The 27112-nt window shown below is 38.8% G+C and overlaps 1 protein-coding gene across 3 annotated transcripts in view; it reads left to right on the top strand.

The window, feature by feature from the left end:
• The window catches only part of LOC100377915 (uncharacterized), a 32205-nt gene extending 7632 nt beyond the window's left edge, over nucleotides 1–24573 (top strand). For 2 of the 3 annotated variants that reach the window (XM_085497925.1, XM_085497926.1), the window contains exons 3-16: nucleotides 17026–17099; nucleotides 17649–17775; nucleotides 17923–17997; nucleotides 18655–18743; nucleotides 19176–19249; nucleotides 20454–20694; nucleotides 21175–21252; nucleotides 21619–21679; nucleotides 21951–22047; nucleotides 22183–22277; nucleotides 22521–22766; nucleotides 22890–23012; nucleotides 23161–23223; nucleotides 23818–24573. In XM_085497925.1, coding sequence (XP_085354051.1) covers nucleotides 17026–17099; nucleotides 17649–17775; nucleotides 17923–17997; nucleotides 18655–18743; nucleotides 19176–19249; nucleotides 20454–20694; nucleotides 21175–21252; nucleotides 21619–21679; nucleotides 21951–22047; nucleotides 22183–22277; nucleotides 22521–22766; nucleotides 22890–23012; nucleotides 23161–23223; nucleotides 23818–24018 — 1644 coding nt within the window. In that variant the 3' untranslated portion in view covers nucleotides 24019–24573. Of the gene's footprint in view, nucleotides 1–4370; nucleotides 4872–11769; nucleotides 12235–17025; nucleotides 17100–17648; nucleotides 17776–17922; nucleotides 17998–18654; nucleotides 18744–19175; nucleotides 19250–20453; nucleotides 20695–21174; nucleotides 21253–21618; nucleotides 21680–21950; nucleotides 22048–22182; nucleotides 22278–22520; nucleotides 22767–22889; nucleotides 23013–23160; nucleotides 23224–23817 lie in introns of those variants that run through there. The other variant, XM_006814655.3, reaches the window with a different exon arrangement.
• The last annotated feature ends 2539 nt before the right edge of the window (nucleotides 24574–27112 follow it).

Genomic DNA, 27112 nt, shown 5'->3' with positions numbered 1-27112 from the left:
CCCACACCCAGTGAATTCATGGACCCACACCCAGTGAATTCATGGATCCACACCCAGTGAATTTATGGACTCATACCCAGTGAATCCATAGACCCGCGCCCAGTGAATTAATGGACCCACACCCAGTGAATTAATGGGTCCACACCCAGTGAATTAGTGGTAGAAGTATGTGTTTCCACGTTGTATTGTCAGCGCATTTTCATGTTAAATTTCTAGAATGTTGCCAACAATTGACCCTGTAACACATTGCATGCACATTTTTTACAACAAATCTTTCAGCCACCGCCCCTCCATTATGGTCGACCCGAATGAAACATCTCAAGATCAAAAACAAATCTTGTTTTTTTTAATCAGATCTTTATTGATCTTTATCAGATTTATTGAACGCAGACCACAACAAAACATGGCGTGCCGCTGGTCTTCAAGTTCTACTAGAGGACGCCCTGCATTTTACTAGTACTTTGCGGCTGTGGCTGCAATTTGCCTGTAGTTGTTGTTGAACACGAGTGACCTAGCAACAACAATAATCAAACTAAGACGTCACGCAACCGTGACACACCATTATCTCAATCGACGTCGACGTAAGCCTAACACGTGTAACAAAAACCGCGTACACGGTGACACCTGATAATATGGGGGTTGAAGTTGGGGCATTCTGGCTTAACTGAGTTATTCTTGTGTTTACATTGGCTGATGTTGTTTGATTTCTAGGGCAAAAGATCAGACACAAACAATCGCAGGTTACAGAAACCATGCGTCATCTACTGACAGATTTTATTGGCGATGTATTCGTCATAATTGTATTATAACGTCACGGTGATATTTACAATCAAAATGTGCATTTAGCCCTAATTTAATATAAAGTCCGCAGATTTGAATTACGCTGTGTTATGTGACAGTCTAACAAAAATCATTGAAGGAAAATGGAAAACAATTATTTCTAACTGGAATACAGAGTTATACATTGTACCGTCTGTAATTTTCGCAAGATCCCAATGCCCCGCAAGTAATATACTTTTAAAAACGTCGAATTCTCGGAGCCTACAATGGTAAATAAATTATATAACTTAAATAAATGACATACGCTTTTATTTTCGTATTTTGATCTCTATCTGTTAGAGTTGGTTCCTGTTTATATGAACATTATTAACAGTATTAATAGCCATAATTATTTCCTCCCAAAACCCGACCGCAGATTATTTTAAAAAAATTTGAGTATCCGTTGGCAGATGATATCAAAGTAAAAAAACATACATTTTAAGTGATTTTTTTGTATGCAGCATATATAAACTTTTTTTCCAAGTTACACGTCATCCTATGTTCTGGTAATATAAATTGAATTATATTTAAATTGTAAGAATTGGCTTCGTTTCGGTATTTGAAATGAAGATCTCACAAGAACAGAATATTGGTGTTCTCTATCCTATAGGGTGTTTTAGTTGATATGGGTATTCTACATTACATATGTATATTCTATGTCATGTAGTGCTGTTCTCTATCCTACAGGATGATTATAGTTGATATGGATATTCTACATCACATATGTATATTCTATGTCATGTAGTGGTGCTCTCTATCCTATAGGATGATTATAGTTTATATGGGTATTCTACATCACATATGTATATTCTATGTCATGTAGTGGTGTTCTCTATCCTATAGGGTGTTTTAGTTGATATGGGTATTCTACATCACATATGTATATTCTATGTCATGTAGTGGTGTTCTCTATCCTATAGGATGTTTTAGTTGATATGGGTATTCTACATCACATATGTATATTCTATGTCATGTAGTGGTGTTCTCTATCCTATAGGATATTTATAGTTGATATGGGTATTCTACATCACATATGTATATTCTATGTCATGTAGTGGTGTTCTCTATCCTATAGGATGTTTTAGTTGATATGGGTATTCTACATCACATATGTATATTCTATGTCATGTAGTGCTGTTCTCTATCCTATAGGATGTTTTAGTTGATATGGGTATTCTACATCACATATGTATATTCTATGTCGTGTAGTGCTGTTCTCTATCCTACAGGATGATTATAGTTGATATGGGTATTCTACATCACATATGTATATTCTATGTCATGTAGTGGTGTTATCTATCCTATAGGATGTTTTAGTTGACATGGGTATTCTATATCACATATGTATATTCTATGTCATGTAGTGGTGTCCTCTATCCTATAGGATGTTTATAGTTGATATGGGTATTCTACATCACATATGTATATTCTATGTCATGTAGTGGTGTTCTCTATCCTATAGGATGTTTATAGTTGATATGGGTATTCTACATCACATATGTATATTCTATGTCATGTAGTGGTGTTATCTATCCTATAGGATGTTTTAGTTGTTTTTTGTGTATTGGTCCACTGATGTGACATTATTCACTGTTTGTATTAATTGTGTGTTTCGATGTGTGCATATGTTCATTGGAGCGATAGCGTTCGTGTGTGTTCCCTGTCCCACAGCGTCTACAGGTGTTCATGATCAAGTGCACAAGTTTATGAACGTTTTCGCGGAGTTTCGGTCGTGATTTTGAAAAGAAAATAGAAGACTTGTTTACGAACTATTGTTTGTTTTTTTTCAAACAAGCATATTGCAATGACGTCAATTTGTAACCCAACGCTAAGTAGAGGGGGTTGCTTTCAACACAGTGCTGGGAAATAATGTCAGAAAATAATCCGATTAAAATAACCGTCACTGGGAATAACAACCCGTGGGTGATGTACAGTTCCACTGTTTCATGGTCATTGCGCATAGCTAAGGAAGTTCGAGTTTAATTCAAATTTAATTGGGAATATAATGGTAAACTATTTTCACCCTGGAAACTCACTTAATTATATGTCATTTTTTTAAAAAATTATTTTACAATATTTTATGTAAATAATAAAATGTGACTTTTTTTTTATATCCGATTCAAATTTTGAGATATCAAAAATAGTTTCACCATTATATTTTTTACTCTTGTTTTTTAACAAAATGTTGAAAATGACATATAATCATCAAATCCTGCCCAAACCTCCCTAACATGAACAATTAACATATAACATATCTCAATTTTCTTTTCTTTTACTGATTTTCTTCAAAAATTTGTTTTTTTAAAAAAGTGATAAAATATTCTATTTTTAATAGTGTGTATGAAACTGGCCTAAAAATTAACATTTACTCATTTTTTTTTAAAAAATACAGAATGATATGTCATGTTACAACATTGACTCCATGATTCCACATAATAAATCGATAAATCATTTTCATACGATTTATGGCTTAACTTTCTTGAATCTAACACAGAATTCACTATCGCAATGGATGCAACTTATTCCGTGATATCTAGGCATTGTTTCACACTAATGTAACACTAGACAATTAATTATTGTTTATTGTTGACTTGTACTCACTAATTAACATGTTAAATCATGCCACTCAATGCACCTTCTTATAAATCGCTCCTTCCGGTCGCGGGGCGCTCTGGACGACTATGTATATACGCGCATGCGTACCAGCACTTGTTGTATCCCTTCCATTCGTCAACATGTCAGCAAACCGTTCGTGTACCAACACAACACAGTGTCGGAATGTGTATATAAGTAATATGGTTGAACGACAGAACGAAATGTCTTAGTATAGTTTATACATGCATGCACGCATTTCATGTCTCTTAGAAGTATCGTATGATTGATGTACTAGATGCGCGCCCCCACGCATGTCAAAACAGTTGTCGAAGCTTGGGACGATCGCCCTCTTACTATTATTGTATCACGATAGTCGGCCATTGGTCGGTGTCGTAAAAATCGCGGGTTTAGTTACTTTAAATGGGAAGCTGTACAAGTATGTGCCTACAGATGGTTTTCTTGTTGGTCAAATGTGATGATAAATTTTGCATTCATTATTAAAAGTGATAAAAATAACTCCCGAAAAAGTGTTGTTGTGAATTGTCCCCATTAATCGGTAAAACTGCAGTGTTGGCGCTTTAAGCGTCTGACGGGAATACTGAAGGGAAAATATGTCATGTTATAAATAGTGCACCGTGTCTCATGGCGACCAAAACCTTGTGATATCAACAAAAGATTACTAGTAAGACGTCTATTAGAATTTGCCAACTTCTCGCCAATTGAAACGTATTCATGGTTGTTGAATGCTTTTCGCCCTGAGGAAATGGGGTATGGGTATGCGGCCGTTGAATAAAAAAAAACTGCCAGTGGTTGGACGGTATGGCGGTATGGTAGAGTTGACTTCGAGGTGCTGGCGATAATGCACCCAAGAATACTAACTTTATAATCCCCTATCCTGTATTGTAAGTGTTACGTATGTGTTTATTTCTTGCAACTCTATCGTTTGTATAGTGTTTCAATGCTCACAAACACCGCCTCTACACTATACTCACCTGTTGCCGGTGCTCTACGGTTCACGTTTCGGGTGCTACCAGCCGTAGCTCAGATTACTCGTGTGACTACACAAGTCACGGCCGCCGCGGATACCATACCTCGTCTAAAATATTTAAAATACGCGACTGCTGATAATTTTGTGTCGCGTTTGTGTGCGAAACCAGCGACGTTATCGATTTTACAACATGAAACAGCGACATAAATCAAGCTAAGAGACAAGACTACACCATGAACTACCCGGGAGAGCCGTAAAAAAAAACAGTCACAAACCTTGATGGACAAGGAATGGTAGCTCCGGCTGTCTTACAAACTACACGCGGATACAGCGACGACACGGATTTAGTAACAGAACTCAGAAACACTAACTCGACGACCGATGGTCCACGTTGGTTCGACCATATCTCAAGTGATCGGCCATTGTTGCTTTAATTAGCACCCTATCGCAACCAGGAGGGCAAATTGAGGTATTTGTTTTCACCCCTTTTATGTTATCAAGTCTCTGTATTTTCACATAGTTCATATATCGACACGGGTACCCCTGGCATTGCAATATTATAAAACCCAGCGCCGGTAAATCGAATATTAACACACTGCGTACAGCGTAGAGTAATATAGCAGGTCGTTACCATAACCACTAACTATATCACACACATATACACGTACAAAGTTGACAAACGCAATATTACAGAGATTATTTCCCGCCGATGGTCTGCAAATCGTGTCTGTTGACATATGTAACAAATTCGGGCATGTGTAGTATAAATTGCAGTGGATATGAACTGCCATTATGTATTTAAAGTTGTAATCATGGGTACGTCATCATCGACTGCCTATAGTTGCAAGGAGGTGATTGTTTTGTTTGTCTCTTTAGGACGCCATGATAAGGCATGTTATAAGTAACTACCGTGGTTAAGTCAGTCAATAAAACGACACAATCCACCGCGTTGTTTTTTCGATGTGTCACGCTCCGCTAGTTGCCGTAACTAGGTTTTATGATAAACCCGAGGGGATTGGGAAATCTGACTATATTTAAAGGGGATTAAGTTGCGATAAAGTAATGGTCCACTTATCGGCGTTTTTTGTAACAGAGACACCGGCATGCACTTCAAGTGTTTTAAAACAAGTTCACCTGTCGCGGGGTCGCCTAACACTAAGCTTTAGCTTCTAGGATTGGTACTTGTACCGCCCAGTTGCGGTAGAATGAATACACCGCACAAACGCATTGTTGAATAACTCGATTAGTGTTCTGGCAAGAAATTCCTTCACATAACAAATATATTAAATACCACTTTACTAAAAGTACTTTACTAAGTATCAATATCAGTAAACTGGTCGATTGATTAAAACTAACGAGCTTTCGTTATATTATAGTTTAATGAGAATAATTAGACCATATAGTATTCCACGCATCATAATATGGTTGCTGTATATAGTTTCCATCAAATGACATGATCAACTGAAATGCAAGGCAGTTCGCTATTTCGCAACACGTTCTGTTCAATACTCTGATCTGGTAGAAAACAATTTGTATTCTGAGGGAAGTGTGGAGCAAGCTGTGAAAATCCACGATCGATCCACGTCAGGTCATAAAGTTTTTCCCTTTTCTGTGTAAGCGCGGTGACCGGTTGGATACGCTATAAAAAATGAACAATACATTCGGCAATCGTCCCATGAAACGCCAATGCGTACTTTGCTCGACAGCATTTACGTAATGATGAATCGGCAGCGACGTTTTCTGCAGATAATATGATAAGGCCTGTTGCAAATATAAAAAAAAAGTTGTAAAACGCGCATTCTCGAAATCGGCACCTTTTCAACCACGTGATACACCTCCTCCAATCACTGGATGAGTTTAGTAGATATCACAAACTACCACTACCTACACAAGTAACTCGACTCCGTACATATGCTGACAAACACACCACTCTACCTTAAGTTAATTTAAATTGAATCAACTTGTCAATAGCAGGGAGCAAACATTAATCTAGTACAACATCAATCAATTACATGGAATTCAGAGTTTTAAAAACAACTCAAATATCATATAAGAATGTTACATTTTATATCATTCCCGATTATCCTATTTGAATATGCAAGTACTGCTTTGTCAATCGGGGAAACGTTTATTCAAAACCCAGGGAGTACTACCTACCATTACTTTCGATTCGAAAGCGGATATTAAATTATTGCTGAGAAATTGTTTATTAAAATTCGGGGTTAGTGTTGCCATGACAACCGATATATATATATATGTATGTGTGTATATGGTCCAATTAACGGAAATAACACTATCGGTAGTGCGGAGGCCGTTATGAAGAATCATTGCTGTTCATATTTTAACGGAAGTTGTTCCATAATTTAAATTGATGACATGACATTAGTTGAATTTGCATAATTTGCATAAATCGGATCTGTTTCCCTTCGCGTAAGGTTACCATTTAAGCGCGCACATAAGCTGTTGCCGTCTAAACCTACGAAATTTTCTTTATTTTTACAAAGTTTTGATCGAGACCGAATGTTACAGCTCATAGAAAATTTGGTCTAAACTTTTAAACAAAATATCCCACAAATGCGAAAGTAGTGACATGAAAAGGGCAAGTAGCCGTATCGGGGTTCTATCGCAATTTGAAAGTCGCATTCAGTTACGAAAAAAAAAATCCGAGAAAAGGTATGTACGTTCGTGACAGAAACACTGTGATCCAAAATTGTTTACGTTTTGGGCAGGTGCACAATGACCGGTTGGCACTCCCGAATAACGGTGTTGGACCAATCGGAGATATGCCCTACTAAGCGGCAAAATATGTTTTAGTATTCCCTGTCATTATGGAAAAGTACCTGTTGTATTCTTCCCGAATCTTGAATGATGGAAATAAAACAAACGCATAGGTGATCTGCGTTTTGATTCTTTGATGTTGCAGTGCAAACGCAACGTACATTTGTGTGTACGGGACATCTTAATATTTCGATATATTTGTCAAGTTATACACAATGTACAGAAACTATATTACCGGTATTGTTACATTTATAATAATATAAAGAAACAGCTATTCGTCTACCCGGTTAGCAGAACAATTATACATCAGAGCTAAATCGATATCAAAAAATATTTACAATACTGGAGATAATTGCATTTGAATTCTGTTTTACGTGACGAAATAACAAAAGGAACTAATTGGTTAAATTAGTCTCACTGCTTAATTTGAAAGATTAAAAATCCCTTCCTGTCTGTTCTCACTGCCGTGGGTTGTTTTCATTTTGTTCAATAATGTCCCACTCAGTCTGACTGAAAATAATTTATTTGAGACACAGCCACAATTACGCTACCTCAATAAAACCACTCATATTTTACGTGGATATAAACTAGTACCCCCATGATTTAGATAACAATTCTCGAGTAGTGTAGAGGGAGGTCATGTCGAACGGCTATAATTTTTTATTATTTGTTGAAGTTTGTCCAAAAAAGGGCGTGAATTTGACAGTTAAATCGATTAGGAGAGATAATAAAAGGCTCAAAGGTCATGCGGTTGAAAATACCAACTTCTTTGGGCAATCTAAATGAGGTTAACAGATGTTTCGTCAACTTGTTGTCGTACTTCATAAACACAGGTAGAATGTATAATTACAGATAAACTCTGACGTAATCAAAAAAAAGTCCATATATATTGAATTGTGTTTATCTATATATACGAGTCAAAGGTTAAAGTTCGCGCATGACTTGTGAACGTCTGTCCACAGCTGATTAGATGATGTATTACTCGTTAGGTAAATAATAACACAATAGCTTAAAATCTAGACATGGTAAAACCTAAGTAAAACGGTGGTCTTCGCGACTCGTCGTGTTCTATAGGTTTTCCCGGTTTTTGTACTGGTTGCCTGCACCGCAAAGGCGCATGGGACATGTTACGAGTATGATATGCTAGTCGCGTCGCGCTTCGAAAGCGGGATTTGAAACCGGACGTCATACCATCGTCCGTCCGATGGCGCTGCACTCCTCGGCGTTAGTCGTGACATTCACAAGATTTTGCCTCGATTGTGAGCCTGAGAGTCGCGTCGCATCGTGAAGAGTGATCTGTGGCGGGCTTTGATGTGTGTTAGCAATTCGATATATTTGTTACTCGTCCGTAAAGAATGTTACTTTTAAAGAACAAATTTGCATAGACAGGGAGGTAAATCGGGCATGCGTAGATAGTGTCCCATGATTCCTTTGTGCAATCCACGGGATTGTCAGTTTCCCCTTTGTGGACATTTGTAATTTAGCTTGTTTTATCCGTCACTGGATGTTTCGAATGTACATGTATTTGCTAGGTGATATGTTTCTCAGCTGCCAGCTCACGTGTTCTTCAACTATACGTGTTCAAGTGGTTGGTTGCAAAACATTACGTGTTCACAGATGGAAACTGTTTATGATTTTTATCACCGCATCGGTCCTGTCGCGTGGTGGCGGTATTTATACGCTCCCGTGAACCCGACACTTGCAGTGCTTAGCGACCCGATACATTTATAGCGTCTACGAGCTTAACAGCGATAGCAGCGACCTCGGAACGGAATACCCATCATGACTTTAATTTACAAACATCCTTCAGATATGTGCAGTAAAACTCTGAACTATTTTAACTTTAAACATCTTGGCAAGTGATTGTGATATTTACGGTACTCCTAATATGGCACACCCATTAAAGGCGACGGAGAACTCGTTACGTAATCTTTCACCCACATAACATATTTTGCCTCGTATAGTTGTCTGAGGTATGGGAAATATCAAGTTCTTCAACATAATTAATAGCGGTAAATGAGCTTGGGGCCGTGGAAACGTTGTTGTCAGCCAAACGAGCTTGAGTAAACAGGGCGCACTTAAACAGTCGTCTGATCTTAGACTTCACTTCGTTACTGATTATAAATCAAGAGACGTACGGCGCTGTTTTGACGTAACTATGGAAACGACGAAACATACTGGTAAACATTATCCATACACGTATCTGTGACAGTTGCAATCAGTATTTATCGCCAAGTCGAAAGTCCTAAATACAAAATAAAGACTTTGTTTTATGATCGTTTGTAGTTTATAATGATCGATTGCTAACAGTGGCCTAAACGTCTGCTACAATCAAGGCACGCACATGAAACACGGCTTGTTTTAGATTGGTGTACTATATTCTAGAATTAGTGTGGCATTTATCGGTGGATATTGTTTTTTTTTTCATCTACCGAATATGTCTATATATACGAGCGAGATGAAGGTGGTCAAACTATGATCAAAGTTTGCAATATACTAACGTACACCGACCCCAGGTTTGTTTTATCATTTAACCCACTATGATTGAATCGTGATGTGACAGGTTCAATTGCTGCCACTGGTTATGCATTAACGAAATGACAAAGAGTAGCCCCGGGCCGAGGGCGTGCTTCAGTTTTACGTGTATGTTGATTGCACATCTTTCGAGGCGTGGAATCGTTTGAGGTGAATTGTAGGTAACCCAGTAAAATAAGACGCACAACTCGTTTCCTCCAGGATCAAAGTGTTCAGATAGTGTGTGATCTGCCTCGCGCTGGTCTCTGGTGTTCAATTAGCGCTGAACACGAGATTAGAAATCGCCTTCAACTTTTATTAATTTTTCAAAATTCTAAGACATGTATGAGAGTTTTGCTTAACCGCGGTCAATTCAGATACAAGTAAAACTACACTGGATCTTAATATAGTATAATGTTTCAACTTAATTGACAAAAACATTACACTGTTTTTTCGAGGAAAGTAATGTGGTTCGAATTAATGTATTGTATACTTATTTAACCTTGTGAGGTTTTCACGGTAATTCAACGCGCATGAGCAGCCCGTTATTTCAATTCCATCTAATGCGCCGCGAAACAACGTTTTATTTTATGGCAAATCATAATCTATCGTGCGTAAATCAATACGTTACATCCACCTAAAGCGCTTTATTGCATATATTTATGTTCACATCACGATAACTTCGCGAAGCCCACTTTTATCGTCAGAGTTCACACTTCGACCAGACAATTTCATCAACACAGGATACATCTTTGACATTTCAATAATCCAAAAACGACAAACAAATCGGTGTTTCCAAATGTTAAAGAGGTGTTGCCCGGTAACTAAGCTGTTACAGATAAGAGGAGGGTGTCTGTTTACACATACGCATGTTGATCACCGTCATCTCCATTATCTGTAAACATACTGATTTGTAACAGTACAATAAATAACAGTTACAGTCTCTAAATAGCTCTACTATGATTTGAAAAAAAAAATCGTACCTGTTTTGAACTGTGATCAATGTGCGACACGTGTTTCGTTCGCTGACCGATTTGCAAAGTGACTCCGTGAAATTGACAAATATTAAATCCGTTTGTTGGAAATTTGTAAGCATTCGCCAGTTTATATGAATTCGAAAGCAAAACAGTGAATGTTTAAGTGATGTCGTCCGTTATATCACTATCTTGTGTTGTTATAGCAAAAGACATCCCAGGCGCCGATATCTTTATCTATACCGTTATTAGGCCTCTAAATAATATATGTACACACACTTCAAATTGTGAGTGTTTGAAAGCATCTCATTTTTGGTCCTGTCGTCGTCAAAATGTCAGTTTGTTCTGGATGTTTTTTTTAACTCTTAGTTCCGGTAAATATGTTTAAACAGCGTGTACTTTGAGTCGCGTTTTAACGCCTGTGCGCTCGCAATGAATGCGCCCAACCAGCCCCTATTGGACCGCTCATTGTTTGCAACATACACATCGTGGTATTGAACTGCCTTTATTTGAACAACATCACTTACGGCATTGATTTTGTAAAATAAAATACAAAAATACAGCAATGAAACGCATTAAGCACTGTTTGTGACTTGATTAGAGCGGTAGAAATACGCTTCCGCTACATTAGCGTATACTGTCCCTGAGTTGCGCGTCTTTGAAAATCCGGGGTAACTCGTGTCGATGTATGTAAATCTTTCTGTTCGTCATAATTATTGTTGAGGTTCGATTCCAACTCTATGTCTAGCTTCATGATTGCCACTATATCTATTAACTTCTCATTCAGCCGCATCCCCTCGCCTGAAACTGGTTACCATGGTGATCTTTCTATTCCTCATCTGTGTTCATTTTCATGTTCCGTTTCTTTCTCTGCCATTTCCTTTGCTTTCATCATTTCACGTTTTAAGTTTACGTGATCCATTCGATTTATGCCTATTTTTTGAGTATCAAGATCTGTGGTCCAAGTACACCATAAATGTCGGCAACATTTCACTTTCTTACAAGTGTTATAATCGAACACTTCTTTGTCATCAATTTCTTTGCCTCCGGGGTCTTGAAAATAGTCACGGCTTCATGTCTTCAATTATTCCGCCCCTCAAGGGTCACCGATTATTGGTTCTTTGAGATAGCGATCACGTAGCAATAATGAGTGGTGACAAGAAACGACGTGGCGGTAAACAAACTAACCAGCCTGCATCAGCCACCCCAAAAGACTATCGGAACGACCACTGTGAGGACGAACCACCACGCAGCCAGCGCCGACGTCAGAGCAAGGGATCGGCATACCACATCCTGCCCGCCTCGCACCAGTTGAGCGCTCGAACACGGGTCGACAGATCGACACTTAGACGAGCGACACTGACGCCAAACTTGCCGGGCATAGGTACTCCCCGGGTTAAAATCATGAGCGACGTCGCCAAACAGAAAGGATCGGCGGTGGTTTTTCAGGACACTGGCAGCCCAAAGCAATCGGTGGTTACGATAACGGCGAACAAACCGCAACGTCCCTCTGAAGGAGGAGGAAATGACATATTCAAGCAAATGAGAATAGAAGCAGCAAAAAAAGTAGGTTTTACTGTAGTTGGTATATTTTTTCCGGTTTAATTGTAATTCCAAACACATATTTTGATTTATTGGGTCACACATCTTTAAAAAGTTGTAATTTACACCCCAGTCAGGTCACATTAAACAAAAAAATCTTCTATGTTACCATCCATCGGGCAACATACTCCGTTCAAACGAAAACGAATTGGCCATTGTCGACGGAGTCGTCACTAACACGCCACGATATTTGAAATAATCATGCACACTTTCTTAACCCTCGCATTTTTAAGGGAAAAATTGTCGAACGGGAATGAGTGTGTGCACAGGCTACGGCGAGGGCCCGGGGTTGAAGCTTGCCGCGGCGAGTGTGTTGCCAGCGATTTAATTATTACGGTCACTAGAGGTGTTTTACAGATAGTTGTCTGAATGGAACTACAGAATACTGCATGTAATACTCAGCAGATTAAATGCACTGCCCGCAGCCATCACCACCCACCAAACTCTACAATACAACTGTCGACAACAAATACCGAAAATCTCATTCACGAAACGTCAAGTACTTGTCCCCCAGGGAGTTGGTACAGTAAATACGTTAAAAAGTAATCCCTCGTACTCGATTTACTTTTCTTTCGCTCTGATCGTCCCAAATTGACAATCTAAGCAGACTAATCGACGTACTAGTACATAGTGGGATGGCATCGTTACTGAAATCGAGCGTGAAAAGGTCTGTCTTAGAACGTCTCATCCAGTTTTAAAGCTGGCGTTTAATTAATGTCGAACAAACTGTACAGTGATATAAATTATTCCGTAGGATTTACAATAGTGTGAGTATACTAACATGCAGTCTCGCCATTGATTCTCACCACGTATCGAGCATAAATACACAGACTCACGGCGGTCTCTGCACTAGAAACCCCGTCATTGTATTCACCTCGTGCCAAGTTTGTCCGATTTGTTATTCACACTTCAAAAAAGAACCAAGGAAGCTCAGGGTCGAGATATGTTTACTGAGATTATACAAACATGACATCCAAAAATGTTGGGTATGGAATAAAGACAGTCGCCCAATAATGCTTTAGTGATGGTCATTTACAATAAATGGTTGCATTCACGCCACTGTGTGTAGGTGAATGAAAGTAGGTAGAATGACGCTTGTTTTGTGTATTTTTTCTAAAGACCGTTCGTGCCAGGAGATTCAATGCACATTCCCAATTAAGCTAAAACACATTTTTTTGCTAAGTCATTCAGTGATGTATCGCGGAGTACCCTGGCAAAGAGAATTGCTACGATTTGTACTTCGATATCATAAACGCATATCTGTGATCTTACCGTCATTTCCTATGCTTATGCTAATAACACACTATTTTGCGGCCGCAATTGTTTGGTTGTCGTTTTTGATATTCCATATGTTTGTTATTGCCCACGAGATAGTTATTCGGAGCAGTTATTTTGTAAGAAATAAATATAGCTCCAAACTTTGAATCGTTTGAGAATAGCTATCAACGTTTTATGGCCTTATTGTCTTAAATTGATGTGTTGCTAGGAGGGCGATACATTCCGAGACACCGGGCACTACAATGATCCTGAACAATGTTCGTTGATAACGCTACTAAACATGGCAATCACAATGCAATGTATTTTCTATGCGGTGGTGATATTCCAAATCAAACAAATAAAATAATTTTCGGTTATAGGTTATACACGCCTGGCGCGCACGTGCGCTCTAGTGACTCGCTACACGTGCAATTGTTTTGTAAAAGAATATGCAAATTATTTTGGAGAATTGATTTCCCTGAAATTTATTGATATGTAACAATCATACGACGGTTTGTATACTGTGGTTTTGAACGTTTCCTTTTAGTGTCATTCCTTGTTTTCACATAACTCGCCCCAGCTTCCGTTGTGTGGTGGTTGCTGTAGCTGATCTTGTCGGTGTATGCAATGCGCCCTAATGCCTCAGCTACGGGCGCGTCTGATCGTAACCAGGCAACGTCGTAATCCGATGGCATACATGAATGGCTAACGAGAAACGTCAAAGATTATTTCACTGTTTTTTAAAGAAACGAACTCCCACACTTTATCAAGAAACAGCTGCTGTGTTTTGTTTTTGTTCTGAAAGCTACTAGATACATCTCGATCTGGAATGTTGTTTGTTTAATGTCGAAGCTTATATGCAAACACATGTTCTGTTGTCAACTCAACGGCGAAATGGCGACGAGTTCTACTTCTGACAATCTAATGGGTATAGTTGTTGTTAGTCTTTTTATAGACTAGTTCGACACCGTGTCAGAGATTGCCCCTACAGTATTGAAATCGATGACATCTACCACTTGATGCAGACAAAGATACTCTCCGTTGTCGGCATGCTTATTGCGCCTCTCGTCCGATCAGCGTTGATGTCATTTGCAAAGAGACCATTGAATAACACAGCTACGCGTAGAGAGACGAAAACAATCTTCAAAACCTAAATTTAGCACGGGCATGGTTCATTGTTGCGTTTGGATTGCAACACCGAGGGGGGGGGGGGTATGTTGGTTGCCAGAGGGACTGCTTTTGCGATCTGCAAATATCAACCCTTCTGGCCAGGGCCGGTGGGATCTTTGTGTGCAATAAGTGAATTTCCGTAGTTTACATAATTGAATCGCAACGGTTGTCGCACTGCGTATTTCAAATGAGTCCCATGTACCAAAGACATACTATTGTCTTTGCATGTACGCAATATGTTTTGTTCACCCGGAATTCGAAAGCGTGTTGCGTTATAAATGAACGATTGTAGCTGTGTGTGACAACTGTGGGGCTGCTTGATGAATGTGGCACTGCGTGATAACCGTGTCGTTTCATGACGACCGTGGCGTTGCATGTCGTCTGTGGCACTGCGTGATATCTGTTGCGCTACGCACCGACTGTAGTGCTGCGTGACGTCTATGACGCTGTGTGACGCTGCATGACGGATGTGGCGCTTTAATGTGAACATGAATGGTGTTTAACCATATCCCTTACAGTACTGGGGGGTCTATGGTTTAACTGACAACAAATGATGCAATCTGGGGCATATCAAGGCCCAGGTGGCACTTGGCTGTACAGGGGATACACATGTCCGCGGAAACCAAAAAAAGACTGACAGCCACTCATAGGTCAAGCAGGAGGACAAGAAAAGAGGAAGACCTTGTTGTTTAGGAAGTTCCACCTGAACCAAGCACATCAAATGCGCACATTCGTTCAAAGCAGCATGGCGTTTCTCTAAACTAAGGTTGTATTGTCTTTTCCGGAAATTCGCAATTTATTCAAAAAAGGGAGTACATTTTTGTTTTTCAAAATCAGTGGAAAGTAGTTGTTTTTGCCCGAGAGTATCAAGGCATTATAAGCATAAACGTATATTGATATTGCACATGTTCATGACATTAAACCATCGAGATCCCGTTGAATTTGCATGAGAAACAGCGAGGCAGTGCTGTATCTTTGGATTATCTTGTTTACAATATGAAGTTGTATTTTCACGAAAAAGTGTTTACGTTGTTGCAAGGTTGTCGGCATTTAGATGTCAAACACGATCTCTTTCTTATAACGAGGGTTGCGTATTGTGTACAACAATCGAATCCAATGGTAATGACGCTAACTTGACAAGCCTGTCGGTGCCGCCTAAATTGTGTCCATAAGTGTTCCACACTGCATGGTTTGTTAATTCACCGTTTTACGACAACGCCGCCGTCGGTCAGTAGCGGCGTTAAAAGTTCGTAATCTTCGACTGCACTCTCGCTTGTGTATTTCTTGACTGCTATAAGGCTGTAGCGACAACATTAGTCTGATGAATCCGTATTCGTATACAAATGCTCGTCGCGAATTCGGCATAAATTATACGCACAAACGTTGTGTATTCTTTGTGTATTCTTTGAGAATCTTCAATCATATTTGCCCAGGCATGCCAGTAGTATAGAGAAAATTTAAAAATTCGCCACAAAAACAAACCAATTCCAATACACTAATATGTTGCCATACACTGTGTATAGATTGGTGTATATAGTGAAAGTAGTCCATCGTATTTCGATATTTGTTCTCCGGTATGGACAAGACGTACGTTGTTATTGGTCAGTGGAAATGATCGTCAGCATTCTAGTGACACTTTGGCTAGTTAGTATAAATAATTCATTATCTAAATGCTATGCAAACAATGCCTCTAATTAAATCACGAAAATTTTCAAACTCGCATGAACTTGAATATTTCGTTTGAGATGCCCTCTTTTCAATCAGTAAGGAGGTAAATGATTCCAACCATGTCCAAACGTTGAATCTTGACCAAGAATGACGGAATAGGCACGCCGATCATCGAAATATAACGATTATAACCAAATATAACTATCCCATCGTAAAATACAAGGAAATATTGGGGGGGGGGGGTGTTTTATATAAGTGAACGTGAATTGTATACATTGATTACGTTCAATCGAGGTTTTTGTTTTCGTTTTTTTTCCTTTGGTAAACATACAAAGCAACACTTGCCGTGTCCCATTTCATGATATGCAAATTAAGCAGTTAATTAAAACTAAATGAGCAAATTGGTGTTAGTGGAGATTTACGCATCGACCAAACAACGTAGTTTGGCTCCTGGTTGTAGTGAATCCATGTCCAACCATGAAGAGATTTGTAATATGCCGCATGGGTCAACGTGCACGACAAAAAATAGTGCTAAGTCACCTTATCACGCAGTCTAGTCTTATGAATAAGGTAGGTGACGGAATCTGATAATACTATGCTACTGAAGCCATCAACCTGCTTACCATGGTCCTCGCTTATTGTGGTGTTTATCTTTTACAGGCCCGTGAACGGTTCCAGCATGCTATCCGCCTTATTCTCACTCTAATACGGGTTTTCAACATGATACAATCTAGGTAAGTTCGTACGGTAATTCAGTTTCATTTAAAGCCTCCTCGCTGTAATACTGTGAAGGTGTTACTATGTATACTTCAAGGCTATTTTGATATTTTGCGTGTATTCACGGGCTATTAAAATCGAGAATGATTTTCAGTGAAAAATAACTTTTTTTGTAATTGTATATTCGGAAAACTCATCCGTGTATTGTAATATATAAACTACACGCGTATTCAAAATATGCTTCAAACTAAGCCTTTTCACAATTGCCTCGTTCTTACACCATTTACGCGAGGCGATTCTTGAGGAAACCCTGGAAGGCAACGCGACGACAATTACGGGTACACGAGGCAACTGTAGCGATGGGCGACTGCACTGGTTGCCTGGAAAAAACAAACACTTGGTGTCTTCCTGGGAACGCTGCCTGACCCATCTTGGCGACGCAATAATTAGGAATGTCAGAAGGCTGACATACATTATTGCGAAATAGAACAACGATTGGAAAATAGTTATATTATTTACATTGCACGGTAATCAAGAAACCTCTTTTTACTTACGATCTCCCACAGGGCTGAAAAAGAAGCTCATTCTAAAGCACAGATGACATTTACAGAAATAGCGGAACAGTTCCAATCCGATGAAATGAAGAATAGTGGACTGTCGTTTAATCCAAACGACTTCAAAGCAAAGCGGGAGGTAAGTAACGTTGATTAGAACTTGGAGACCTGCCCGATAACTTACATTTAAAACCCGCTAGAGGGACAAGAAAATGTATCACTCTGGGGATATTCCATGAATTTGTAGTTCAAAACGATTAACACCACCTAAATATTTTTGTTACAGATAAATATAAGCAGCGAAGTCAAAAATATTTTAAGTTTACCAAGTGAGCAGAGAAGTCCGGAACAACTACTGACCGTAAGTTGAATCAACAAGAGAGTTTAAAGCGGGGGATTCGTCACCTGCGCATGCGTCAGATGGCCTTAGCGTGTCATTGTTTACAAACAAGCGTCTGCCCACGAGCCTTTGCGTTTTTAGTGTGTGTTGTTATCGTCGCTTGTACAGGGGACGATCCTCCCTCTTTAAAATGTATATTTGGACCTGGTGATATGAGTCTGAACACTGTTCAATAAAACCAGCTTTTAAAGGGCAGTGGTCGTCGCGCTGAGTGTGTTTCAATTCCATGCAAACAAACAAACAAACAAACAAATAATTTATGATTTATCCTAATATTAAATATTGTTTATGTTCGTTTTATAAAAAATGAAAAACACCCCACGCTAGTGTGGGATAGTTATTGTCCAATAAATCCCTAGTTGTTCGTTGCAAGTACATCGTTATTTTACTTTATGGTGAAATCAATTGCCATAGAGTATCAAACACTCTTAGAAAATACGTATTTTTTGTGTCTTAATATTTTCTTTTTTGATGATGCATACTGTTAAAACATTGGGGCATGATTTTCGTAGTAATGTTTTACTGGACCGTCTGTTATCATCGAAACTTATGGCTGCCTCTCACGTATAAAACATATCTAGTTTAACCATGTATGTGACGTAATGTTTACGTTGACAGGCTCTCTATGGTCTGCAGACGATGAAGTCATTTGCCGAATATCCTCTCCATATGCAAGAAAAGTTAACCAGAGTCGCATGGTTTGAAAAGTAAGTAAAGGATCGGAGTAATTCGGGGTTACCGGGTTACCCAGTGAGAGAATGGAAGTAAATATATTCCATGGTGAATGCAAGGAAACACTAGGTGTTACTACTATTTATAGTATTGTGCTATAAATAGACCACTTTCCCGAAAGATGCCGCGTTTCGTATACAACACCCATGATGCCTGGCTGTGCTTGTGGATGTATCAATCGAACGCACGCTGACAAAATAAGATCCCCTCTTACCAAATACCAACAGACTAGCATGTTTGCATTACCGCCATAAAAAATACCACGTTTCTGGCCAGTATCGCGTTAACGTGTACATTCGGGTCTGTATTCAATCCGTAACATATTTATATTCAGGTTCGGAGAGACTCAGAGATACATTATACAGAAAACTAACATTACAGTAACTATTCATTTTGCTATTTTTCAGTATACCCCCGCGAAAAGTAATTATCCGACAAGGTCATTATGCAGAAGCTTTTTATTTCATCATATCAGGAAGTGGTAAGTATGACGTCATTTTCATTAATTATATCTTAAAATTATTATTAATAAAAGGCGGTAGTCGTCGTCCAGCGCAATGTATTTCACATAGGTTAAACACATCGCATGGGCCTATATCGAATACCGCGCGTCCCGACGACCGCCTAATAACCTAGGGGCTTAAAGAGCGATCAAAACACTTTTTTTCAATATTTTCGCAGAGAGAGTCCTTAATGTCAATTTCAACGGACAAAAATAGAGAGAGAGAGACAGACAGACACAGAGAGAGAAAGCGAGAGAGAGATTTTTTGACAAACCACCACTAGTTTCTCGGAAGGGCTAACGACTTGTGGAGATTTGAAAGATTTTTATTTGAAACATAGAACAATTGACTCATTCATTTGAAATGGCTAAAATTGTTTTCATATTCATATTCACTACTTTTACGAAAATGTCTGTTATTTGGGCATACTAAATATTTGAATGCCTCTTCACATCGCAACTATGATATACTCATGTCATGTTCGTTCTGTGTTTAATAAACGTACTGCCAAATGCTTGTTGTGTTTCGGCTGATGGATAGATATACATGTAGTATGTCTATGCGGGCGAGCACTTAACAATTTTGTTTTTAATCGTTCATCGCTAAGTATTTCTGTCTTTAACTTCGTTTGACCTAAATTGTAGAAGGTGTTCGATACGAGTGCAAATTGAATATTAAGCATATATTTTAAGGTGGAGTGCGTGTCCTCTTTGTAAAGATAGGAATGCAGGAATGTGTGAGTTAAAGCGGTATCGCGACCCACTGACTCGACTTTTACCTATTTGAATCCCCTACGGTATCATAGATTCGATTCAGTGCACAATTGCGAACAAAAGAAAAGCACACTGCCCTTGGGGTTTTTGCCCGAACACATTGTTGCGATATTGTACATAAAGCAACAAAATAAACGTGTCCCATGATAAATCATCAAACATACGCTCTTTTGATGCTGGTTACGCTAATATTGGTGTAATTCTTGGCAGGCCCTTGGCGCCAGTGGCGGCGGCCGCGGTGTTTCAATTGCCTCAGGCTTTAATTCGAGTGTAGAGGAAATCAGAGATTGTATTCCATGTATATGAATATTTTTATTTCCAAATTCATAAATATAAATTATAAAAAGAATGGGTCACGTGGTACTTCGCACTGTAATTTACATTTTGTATAACTATATTTCGCCTACAGCCGTTGTGACGATTATGGAGACCAATCCGGTTACCGGAGAGGCGAAATTGCGAACGGCGACAGTGCTACGAAAGGGCAGCAGCTTTGGCGAGTTAGCATTGCTGCACCACAGCGTTCGCACGGCGACAGTGTCAAGCCAGGGACACGTGCAGTTACTCGCCATCGGCAGGGAAGACTTTTTTGATATATTCATGAGAGGTCAAAGGCCAGGTGAAGAACCAGAACACATAACATTCCTAAGGTGAGCCTGAGAGGTTTCTATGACAACCCAGTATACCGCTAACACAAGTTGGTGTCACTGGGGAATTAGGCAAATACTATGGGTTATTGCGTCAGTAAGGTGTGGCAAGGTCATTGAATAACCGTTGTAACCGTTGAGCCTGGGTAAACCGGTTTCTGGGATACGCATCAGTAGACGAAATTCTGACTGCTACAACACCACTCTTAATCTGACCAATGCATTTCGGACAAATCTGCTTGTAACAACTTACAAAATGTCCCTTCAACCATGAAAATTCATAAGGTCTATGCTAACACCGAGGAGCCAATGAGGGAGAACGTAATTTGACAACGAGGCCTGACAACCTATTCGTCTTCTAAAAATAGCTAGCCTCGTTCATAGTGAGCTTTATTGTCGCGCTATGATCTTGTAGCGTCCATGTAATACCGACTAACTTATTGGTACACACCCAAATAATTCCTGATCGATTTTTCCTTGCAGACAAGTAGAATGCCTTAAAGATTTTCCGTTTGAGAAGCTAATGGAACATCCCGAACGATGTTTATTTCATTTTTACAAGTGAGTATTCGAGGTTTAGATTTTCTCTACAATCATATGTCCTTTTTTGTGCATACCCGGGCACATTTAGTAATTAGTCTAAACGGTTACATTATTATTGTTTTATTAAATCTGCGAAATCGTTTGTAACAACATTATATGCAACGTACTGTATTATTGTCTTATATTTAAAGCGGAAGGGTCGTCACCTGCGCACGCGCGGGAATTGAGTTCCAAGCGACGAAAACAACACACTCTAAAAACGCAAAGGCTCATGGGTGGAAGCTTGTTTGTAAACAATGACAATGCCATGTGACGCATGCGCAGGTGACGATTCCCCCGCTTTAATCGTCGTCAGTTTTCAACCATTTTTTTTTTATCTTTCAGACGCGGGCAGATTATAGTAAAAGATAGTAATTCTTCGGAATGGCTATATGTAGTGAAATCGGTAAGCGACCTATAGCATGCAAATAACTTGGGCGCGAACTGATGTATGTCAGAACTTTCTTGTTCTGTTAGAAGCGGGTTGTTGTCATGACAACACACTTTTTCATTTTGGTTTTAATGAACAAAATAGCTGTGCAATACGTGTATTATAGTTATAGTCCAGAAACTAGCCATGTGACAATTATTTGTGACCCTAATTCACAAATCTGGTACTTTTTGCCACGATGATTATGCACTTGTTACAAATTTGGTTCAATATTTTTAATAAACAGGGAACATGTCAAGTTTTAAAGCAACTGAAAGCTGTGAAACCCGGTGAATATCACGCACATAGGGGTGTTAAACTTCCGCGGATTGACGACTCTGGTGGTAAGAAACACGACACGTTATTTTTGCTTGTAGATAGTAATATGAACAACGTTTTTGATAACAGTTAAATATTCAATTTAACTTGACCTGGATGGCATTTCAGGCTAAAACTGAATCTGTGTTGTTCTCTTATAGGTGGCGTCAGCAGAGCAAGACACAGCGAGAGACAGCGAGCTCTGTCTATGTCGCCAAGAAACCAAAAAGACAGTATGCTGTCTGAATTAGAAGAGGTAAGAATATGTGTTGTCATGGTTGCAATACTTGTCCGTCGCTTGTGAAACCCACGCGATTTTTTTCCTGAAATATTTGCCACCATACAGTCGTGCCACGCGTGCCAGAATTTCGTGTAAAAAGCGTTTTACATGCGTTGTATAGGTTGCATGGGACCCATATGTGATAGCGCTTTAAACTTTCGTTCAATAATGATTTCATGTATATTTCATTGTTATGTGCAATTGTCTGATTTTTTACAGGCCAGAGACGAGCTACGACCACTACCTAATCTATTCTTGACACGAACTCGAACTGCCGACAGCATCCAGGAAGTAAATAGACTAACGTCGCCTTCATCTTCATCATCTAGCTCGTCGACGCCATCACCGACGTCTCCCGTGTCAGAATTCGATATCCGTAAAGGCGCAGTGCTGATTAAGAAGTCAGTTTCCAAAAGCAAATATCGTAATTTCACATCAGCGAAAAAAAGTCGTGTTAAAATAGATGTAAGTTCTAAAATGTACACATCAAGCTTTGATATGCGCCCGCCCTCTGTCGAGTTCAAGCCTAAATGTCATGTTAGTCTCCCATTTCTCATTTCAACCGTGATACTAATTTGATTGTTTCAGGAGGCGAATAATCCATCCCCTTACAGCAGAAACAAAGAAAACTATCTCACTCCTCGGCCCAAGGACAAAAAGGATAAATCTGTATTTGTGCAACTGGAGTTACTATATCCAAAACACGTGTTCGTAAGTATAGATTACTTCCGTTTCACCACTCCGGTGTTTGCCTCAAATGTGGCTCTGGAACTGCCTCCAACCCTAGTATAAGCATAGTGAAATTACAGTTGTGACAGTTTCAATTATATTATGACTAATATTTTGATTTGTTTCACAGGGTTTAAATACATTGATTTTTGACGAGGACCTTATAGCCGTTCAGCAAACCAGTGTCCACTTAGTAAGTATCTTTCGTTAAAGGGCGGTGGTCGCGCGCATGTTCGACATAAACATTGGCTTTTCCACAATCCAATGCGCAAAAATTTTGATCCGGGCCTGACGTGCACTAATTGCCGTTATTAACTATTTCGACACTTTCCAATTTGTACTCTTATTGGTCTGCGCAACAGTCAAAATCGCCATATCTGTTCTTATGTGGCCCAAATCTCGCGCATGCGTGGCGAGACGATCACCGCCCTTTAATATAAAATTAAAAATTGAGGGCGGCGTTCTACAATTTATTGTTATGGTATATATTTAATCTGTAAATACGAATTGACTAATTCACATACTACTAACTATTTTCAGCATGTTTTGTTTGTATTCCAACTAAATTGTGTGTTCAAAGGCACTTTATATGCGCCTACTACCCGACATTTAACTCAAAAGCCTGCATAATAAGTTTGAAATAATTGCATATTCATTAGATAATTTGCATATTTAGCTAAATCATTCAATATATTGTTCAATTGTGATTAACATTATTCATATCTAGCACCCAGGTGACGAGAAATGGCTTTCTTGTTACTGTAAATGTAAACTTTTTTTTCATCAGATAAGCCGGGGAGCAGAATGTATAATGCTTCACAAATCGTTCTTCACGAAACACGCAGACGACAAAGTGAGGCGCGCGGTACGTCAATCTCACCGCCCTTACCCGACCACGGAGACGCTACAAGACCATCTACAGGACTTCACTAACTGGAATCATTTCAAGAAAGAAGCAGTACATACAATAGTTTGGGGAAAATCGTGACAGGCGTGATATAGGTGGACAAGGATAGATGCTGTCGATTTGGAACAATACGATAGTGTTTACGGATTATGAAATTGGACGATAAATTGTATCGGGTGACGATTGAGATTTTATGTTTGTTTTTGCTGGAAAGTGACATGCGTGGACATAGTGTGTGCATTATTCAAATGATGCACCGTGACGTCAGTTAACTTTAATAATTACAGACGCTGTGTTAAATATATACGAGTATTCATCTTATAAGTATGCGCTCATGAACGCATGAGGGCGCAAACTTGTTATGGGACTTTCATTTTTTCTGATATGTTTCTACGTATGTGATAATCACATACTGAACAAAATGAATTTAATTTGTGAAAAAATATTAAATTTATAATATTGACAAATTACCAGTACTACATGGAGGTCAATTTTAAGTACGCTATTTGACAACAACGAGTTTATCATTATTTTAATGACGTTCAAGATTATTGATTAATTAATTGTTTGGTTGAGTATGCATGTGTAATATGATATTGAAAAATAAAAAAAAAATATGTTTATTATGTTTTCAAATCACTTGTGTAGTGCTTTGTTTTTTCCCAAAGGATGTGTAATTTTGTCGGGGTAACAGATTGCTCCGAAAATGTACACATAAATTTGTGTTTTTACTGGCACCTCAACCTTGAAGTTTCAATGTGAATGTTCCGGCAAGGGAGGAAGGAGTGTCCCAACTAAACAACACCGTGCAGCAGGACGATGAGCACCTTTCTCTCGTATGTTTCAACAAACAATGATGACGCCGTTGAGAGCAACTTGCGCTTCTGGGGTCACCGTGATAACACATGTAGTTAGGCGCCAGTTGCGATTATTGGTTGCATGGCTGATGAATTCATCACACACACAACTCATTCTCATATCCTGGAAAATAATATATGTGGTTATGCAAAAGGTTTGGGTGGAATGAAAACGGTGTTAAAGCGGGAGAGTCGTAACCTGCGCATGTGTCAGATGGCCATAGCTGTGTCATTGTTCACAAACAAGCGTCTACCCATGAGCCTTTGCGCGTGCGCAGGTGACGACCCTCCCGCTTTAAATGAGTATGAGGGAGAGTGTGATCGCACTGCTCATAGTTCTTAGAGTAAATTATTTGTAATATTAGTTAAGTACGGATTGCCTCTATTTTGAATTGTTTGTATTCCGGGAAGTAATTTCATTGAGACTCGTCATTGGTAGGCTTGACCTATCACCGACGATTCACACATGTAAATAATTTAGTCTACAACATTTCAAGAATCATTATTTTAAAAACTTGTCTCGTAAAAATCGTCTGGGTGAGCTAACTTGAAATATAAAAAAACGTTTGTAGCAAACACAATCTTTCTTATGGCAATTTATCACATGCAGCCTGTTGTTTAGAAAGCGATATTGAATCATACTGTATTCTATACAATACATTCTATTTCTATATTCTTACATCGTTCATATGGATGGGGGAGGGATCAAGTAAAATTAGTAGTGTTCCGTAAAACATTGATAACAAATCGAGAATGATATGTTATTTGTTGAAGAAATGTAAAATTGTATTAGGGATTGGTCAGTTACTTCGGCCTAGGGGGGGGGGGTCGGTGGATCAGTAGGGGGGGTCACCCTGTTTTTGATATCATGTTTTCCAGAATTCACACACGCGCTCATGCATATATTTTTTAAAAATTTATTTCAGAACAAACGATAAAGAAGTTAATCGTACAAATGTGTTCTTAATAATAACTATTACCTATATTGCCTATAAATTTGTTGATGCAAAAAATGTTATAGGCTAAATATTTTGAGGTTAAAGTTGCCAAATAACTAACAGATTATGCAATGCGGCTAGAACCCCAACTATACCGTTAAGTTTTAAACACATCCCAAGTCCACGTGCTGCTGATATCAGATTATTTTATTTAAAGTCTGAAGTCACTATTGTATAAGATATTTACTGGACTTATCTAATTATAACAGGAGACGGAAAGATAACACAGCAATTAGTACAAAGAGCAGTGACAGTTTTTGTTCAGCAAAGCAAAAAAGTTAAATTTGTGAAAATGCTGATATATAAATTAAAATACATGATGAAAAAATAAATAAATAGTTTTTTTGTTTTTTAACTTTTAAATATGCATATTTTGCTCTGTAAAATACCAAAATCCAACACAAATTTAAGCAAAAATCAAAGTTTCCTTTGTTTTCATAAGCACAGACTGTGCTTCGGGTGTAAAGCTTTCCTTTACAATTAATAATTGGGGATAATTATTTCATATAGTTACTTTGAAAAACGGAGCACGATTCGAGTGGATGATATTCAGAACACAGATATTCAGGACGTGACGAATCGGACCCCCCCCCCCAATCATGAGATCGAGCATTTTAAGTGTGCCAGCCATAAATAAACATGCAAAATAATAATTAAAACATGTTATATTTATTCTGATTTCAACATCTGTTTTTTTACAATATGGTACACGCAATTGCGATAAATAACAATTTACATAAGACAGCGCCCCCTATAGACGCCATATAGGCATTTTTCTGCCGTTGGTGGCGACAGTAGCGGACGGAATAAAGCGGAAATTGTTTTCTTTTTGTCTTGAATATTAATCGGCACCTTCAGCAAAGTATCGATATAACACATATAGCAGCTGTTGTTTTCCTCTATATATTTTCTCAAAAGTAATGCGAAAAGATTTTTTATTTACAACTGTAACGGATGTTCACGCATCTGCTCAGCACTATATATCCTATATATATGTATATATATCTGTAATATGTGACCACAATATTGCGACGACAACTTAACATCGCCACAGCACCATGACAACACGATGATAGCTATTAACGTGGTCATAACAACGCCACACCACATCAACAATGCGACGATGGCTCAACATCGCGACAACACCCCACCTTTGCGACGAAACCTAGTCCTGAAAGTATCTCAACATCGCCATAAAACTATAAGGACACGTTATTTAACATCTGTCTATAATAACATTCCAACGACAGCTCAGATGTCCACAACATTACGACAACTCAACATCGTCATTATGATAGCCACATCTCCCAACACAAGTTC

Source organism: Saccoglossus kowalevskii, chromosome 4, assembly GCF_978046115.1.
Source record: "Saccoglossus kowalevskii chromosome 4, keSacKowa6.1, whole genome shotgun sequence".
NCBI lineage: Eukaryota > Metazoa > Hemichordata > Enteropneusta > Harrimaniidae > Saccoglossus > Saccoglossus kowalevskii.
The sequence above is the reverse complement of the archived record's forward strand: the minus strand, read 5'-3'. Positions and strand labels throughout refer to the sequence as shown.